We start from the raw sequence: 5,002 nt of genomic DNA, 5'->3' as shown, positions 1-5,002 counted from the left end.
GGTCGCTTAGCAACCGAAGACGCTGGGGTTGACAAGTTACCGGGCTACTTACGGAGTGATACCAAAGACCTCATTAGAGGCAAAAAAATCCTTTGTTCTCCTTGACAGCGGTCAATCATACTTAGCAATGGTGAATTATCAAATATAATTCACCGCCGGAAGTGGTGAAGGGCCCATGCAGGTGAACGGAGCGTTTCACGGCATTGAGAAGAGCCGTGTAATAAATTGTAATAATGTATACTGTGTGGTCCTTGTGTTGGCAGCGCGGGCATCGGGCGGACCGGCACCATCATCGTCATCGACATTCTCATCGACGTCATCAACCGCCAAGGTGGGCGGAGCCTAACGAGCGGCTCTCTTACCTGGGATGGTCGCCGTAGAGACGGTGGTAGTCCCCGTGGGGACATGAGTGCTTGTTTCACCGTAGAGACGGTGCTTGTAACGATAGAAACAGCGGTGGTCCGGTCCCCATGGAAACCGTGTCTTAACCGTACGCAGTGCCCTGCGTACGGTTGAGATCGAGGAGGGTGAAAGGTCACTCCTCAGTTTCAATAACTGTGTAAACACTGGGAATGTCACCACGTGGCGGCATGTGGCTCAGGAGGCAGAGTGGGTCGACTGGCAACCGAAAGCCAATTACCATTACGCTAATTTAACCTGTGTGTGTCTGTGTGTGTGTGCGTGTGTGCGTGTGTGTTCATGCGACCAGGCCTGGACTGTGACATCGACATCCCGAAGAGCATCCAGCGCGTACGGCAGCAGCGGTCGGGCATGGTACAGACGGAGGCCCAGTACAAGTTCATCTACATGGCCGTTCAGCAGTACATCGACACCGCCCAGAAGAGGCTGGAGCAGGAACAGGTACCACCAACATGGCCGCCCGCTGGGTCCACGGGAAGGTCGTCACAGGCCACGCCTGGAAAGAGCTGCTGGACTTTGGGGGACCCTAAAGAACGCACATTAGGGACTCCCTGTTGATAGGAGTGGCTAGCCGGTTCCCAGGTGGAGTGGGGGGGGGGGTGTAAACTGAATTAAACAGAAGTTCCTGACCACTGAACTTTGCGGTTATGACGGGTGACCTCATAGCCGGCTGCAGGCATGCTCAGCAGCGTTTACTATAGTTTTTTGAATGGTGTGCAGCTCTCTGGTCTTGAGACGTCTACATTGCAATCAAATAGTAACGCCAATTATTATATTTAAAAATATGCAGACATATAAATAAATACAATTCACATTGACGTTCTTTTTTTTAAATTTTTTTTTTACAAATATTTCACAACGAAAATCAACAAATATTTATGATGACAAAAGTGTTGCACAAGGTCCTCACGGGGGCGACCCTGGGCCATTGCACTGATCGTTTTTTCCCTCTTTGTTGATCTAGAAGAACAAGACCCTGGAGAGGGAGTACTCCAACATCCAGTACCCCCCGATGACCAACTCCAGGTCCAAGATCAGCATGAACGCCTCGCGCTCCTCCTCTGTGTAAGCCTAGCACGCTAGGCTAGCACACTGTTAGCACCCTCTAGGCTAGCACACTGTTAGCACGCTCTAGGCTAGCACCCTGAAAGCACAGATGCTGGGCTAGCACACACTCTAGGCTAGCACACTGTTGGCACACAAGCTGGACAAGCTTGCAGCTAGCAAACAAACTAGGCTAGCGCAAGCAGGCCTAGCACACCGTTAGCACACAAGCTTGACTAGTCCACGAGTCAGGCTAGCAAAAACTAAGCTAGCACACTTTTAGCACAGCTGCTGGGCTAGCACACCGATAGCACACAAGCTCGACTAGCCCACGAGTCAGGCTAGCACAAACTAAGCTAGCACACTGTTAGCACAGATGCTAGGCTAGCACACACTTTAGGCTAGAAAAGAAACTTGGCTTGCACAAGCGACTCTAGCACACTGTTAGCATACCAATTGGCGAGCAAATTGTGCGCTAGCCCCAGAATAGCCCCCTCTTACAGCATGCTCCTTGTAAACCGCAGGGTGACGAACGACGACTCGTCCAGCATCTACGAGAACATCTCCATCAAGGGCCCCAAAGGCCCTGTCAGCGGCCCCGCCAGAAGGTACGCAGTCCCGCTTCATCCACACGCCCCCCTTCCCTGTGTGTCAGGAGTCCCAGCTCATTCAGGAGTCACAGCTCAATGAAACCGCAGCTCCCCACCGTTAAAAGGAAACGAATCGAAGTTAGGTGAGCAAGGGGTCGGCTTAGCTCAGGAGGTAGAGCGGGTGGGCGGGTAACCGGAAAGGTTGCTAGTTCGATCCCCGGCTTCTCCTTGCCGGGTGTCGAGGTGTCCCTGAGCGAGACGCCCCACCCTGACTGCTCCTGACGAGCTGGCTGTCGCCCTGCAGGGTCGACTCCGCCGTCGGTGTGTGAATGAGTGAATGTGTGAGTGTGTGCACGAATGGCTGTAACTCAACGCCCTAAATGTAAAGGTGACTTACGTTGGGTGGGGTCGGTGCGGGGGTTGAATCTGAACGCTTGTCTTGTTGTGCTTCAGTTTCAGCTGAGAAGCCCTCCACCTGCAGCCAATGGGATTGGAGCGAGCCGGAGGCTGTGGTGAGTGTGTGTGTGTGTGTGTGTGGGGGGGGGGTTTGGACGTTCTGGTGGACGCCCCTCTCCTCCACCACCACCAGCCCTCCACCCGCCGACCAAGGGAGGCCAACAAGGTACTACCCCATCTTCCCCACTCCTCGGCTGGGGCTCCATCTGGCAGAACCCCAGAAGCCCAGCTCCCCAGCTGCCATGACCTTACTGAAGTGCCTTGTCAACGGACAGATCGGTGACCCTCGATACATCCTCTATCCCCAACACACACTCAGACGGCAAAAAAACCTTGGTGACGAAGCCCCGCCCCCTTCCTCAGGCAGATGTGTCTCGCGGCTCCCGGACAAAAAGGTGGATTGTACTCCGGTCTCCAGATGTCTCCAGATGTCACTCTACAAGATGTTTCTACCCCCGCGTCTTGCTCTCGCCCCTCCTCTCTCCGCTCCCTCTCCCTCTCTCATTCTCTCCCTTTCTCCTTCCCCTCTCCCTCTCCTCTCCCTGTCTTTCTCTCCCTCTCTCCTCTCCCTCTTTCCTCTTACCTCTCCCTCTCTCCTTCCCCTCTCCCTATCTCCTTCTCTTCTCCATCCCTCCCTCTCTCCACTCCCTCTCTCCCCCTCTCTCCTTCTCTGCCTCTCCTCTCCCTCGCTCCTCTCCCTCCTTCCTGCTCTCCCTCTCTTTATCTTTCTCTGTTTTCTTTCATTCTCTCGAGTTTGACCTTTCTTTCGATGCCTCCAGCTGGGATGCTATGAATGACAAACTGTTGACTGCATAGTGCATTATGCAACGCAGTATGCTAGGCTAAGCATAGCCTGGTCATAACGACCACTCCTCCATTCACTAGTCTTGGTGTTTGGTTTAGGGTGCTTTGCGTGGGATGGACATCCGTGAGAAGGATGGCTGGGGGGGTTCTCACACTGAACTCAAAGCACAAGCTTGTCTATGAATTCATCCGTTTTTCTCTTTGTTTCGCTCCCCTTGTTTCCACTCCCTGCTGTGATTTACTTTGCTCTTGAACATCAGGCATCGCCTGTACCGTAGTTATTGGAATAACAGAAGACTTTCTAGCCTGCGGAGGATGGGAACGTATTTATTATTATCCCAGCGCTGTGGACGTTTCCCAGCATGCCGCTGGACTCGTGGACAATAAGGCGGGAAAATGGACCTTTGAAAGAGGACCAGGAGGTTCCCCCAATCCTTTGAACCCCGCGACCTCATGCTCAGCCGAGGTTAGACATCTGTCGCCGTGGTGGCCACAAGCAGACTATATCGTCATCAACAACTTCATCCTCGTCATTATCATCATCTTTTTCATCATCATCCTCTTTGTCATGGCCAAAGAGGGGAGAGTCTCTAACCGGACCACACGGGACAGATGGCTGCGTCCGTCCCGGATTAAAAGAATAGATTTTCTTCTGAAAAGTAATTTACAAGACGCCAGTAATCCGTGCCTACTGGTGACGGGCGGGCCAAATCCGGAATGTGATTGTTTCGTCCGCAAACAGACTCACGACAGACTATAGACTATTTTTAGCATCTTGAATGAAACGTAAAACGGACGTCAAACCAGCGCTTTGACGTTGTTGAACAAGGTTCTGAAAAGGTCACAAAATGGCGTTGTTTTTTTAGGGAGATAGGAGGACATGGCACACTTGAGTCTTGTCAGGACACACTGCCCTGACAGGACACAGTGTCCTGTTAAGACACTTGGTCTTGTCAGGACACTTTGTCTTGTCAGGACACAGGGTCTCACTCTTTAATGCTTTAGCGTCAATTCACGCGATGGTTTTTCCTCTTGTTGAAGCTCAATCAGGAAATGTATAGAGGCCGCCGTTTCAGCTGCTCCGTCTGCTTCGGCCGGAGGGCACCTGCCAGACGGCCGTTCAGGGTTCTCGTAGCAGGAATGGGTGAGCTGATGTGTGATTTCACAGATGTGTTATGCTCCTGTCGTCAGAGTGAATCCTGTAATGGAAAGATTGTGTTTGTGAGGATCAAAGAAACCCTTTATCACTGGAACTTGGGCACTTTTTATGGATTGCTTCGCTCAAATTAAATGTTGATATGTACAGTGTTTGTTAACCCTCCCCCCCATCCACCGTCCCACACACACACACACACACACACACACACACACACTTGAACCGTCCTTCCATGGTCTGAATGATCCTCTCAATAAGGTCTCCCTTGCTGCGGGTGTCGCTGTGAATGTTTTTGTATTTTGTCTTTCACTCTGCATATGTGGGTCAACAACACGTTATGTTGGAGATGTTGATGTGTTAAATCGTTAATATGTTAAACATGTGTTTGGTAAAACATTGATGTGGCAAAACATTAATGTGGTTAAACATTGACACTTTGATACTTGAAGAATCGGTCTGAAACTGCTGTAGCTCTCGCACAAGGCTCGCCTTCTGGGTAAGACCGGAGGGCTGCTTTGGATGTGCACTAAAG

General features: G+C 51.5%; 1 protein-coding gene across 3 annotated transcripts in view; it reads left to right on the top strand.

Moving 5' to 3' along the window:
* Positions 1–4,680, top strand: part of ptpn11b (protein tyrosine phosphatase non-receptor type 11b) — a 35,141-nt gene extending 30,461 nt beyond the window's left edge. For all 3 annotated transcript variants that reach the window (XM_079741784.1, XM_079741782.1, XM_079741783.1), the window contains 5 exons: positions 264–331; positions 710–861; positions 1,385–1,485; positions 1,989–2,072; positions 2,508–4,680. In XM_079741784.1, coding sequence (XP_079597910.1) covers positions 264–331; positions 710–861; positions 1,385–1,485; positions 1,989–2,072; positions 2,508–2,517 — 415 coding nt within the window. In that variant the 3' untranslated portion in view covers positions 2,518–4,680. The remainder of the gene's footprint in view (positions 1–263; positions 332–709; positions 862–1,384; positions 1,486–1,988; positions 2,073–2,507) is intronic.
* Positions 4,681–5,002: the final 322 nt, after the last annotated feature.

Source organism: Pollachius pollachius (genome assembly GCF_949987615.1).
Source record: "Pollachius pollachius genome assembly, chromosome: 8".
Lineage (NCBI taxonomy): Eukaryota > Metazoa > Chordata > Actinopteri > Gadiformes > Gadidae > Pollachius > Pollachius pollachius.
Note: the sequence above shows the minus strand (reverse complement) of the source record. Positions and strands in the feature narration are given on the sequence as shown.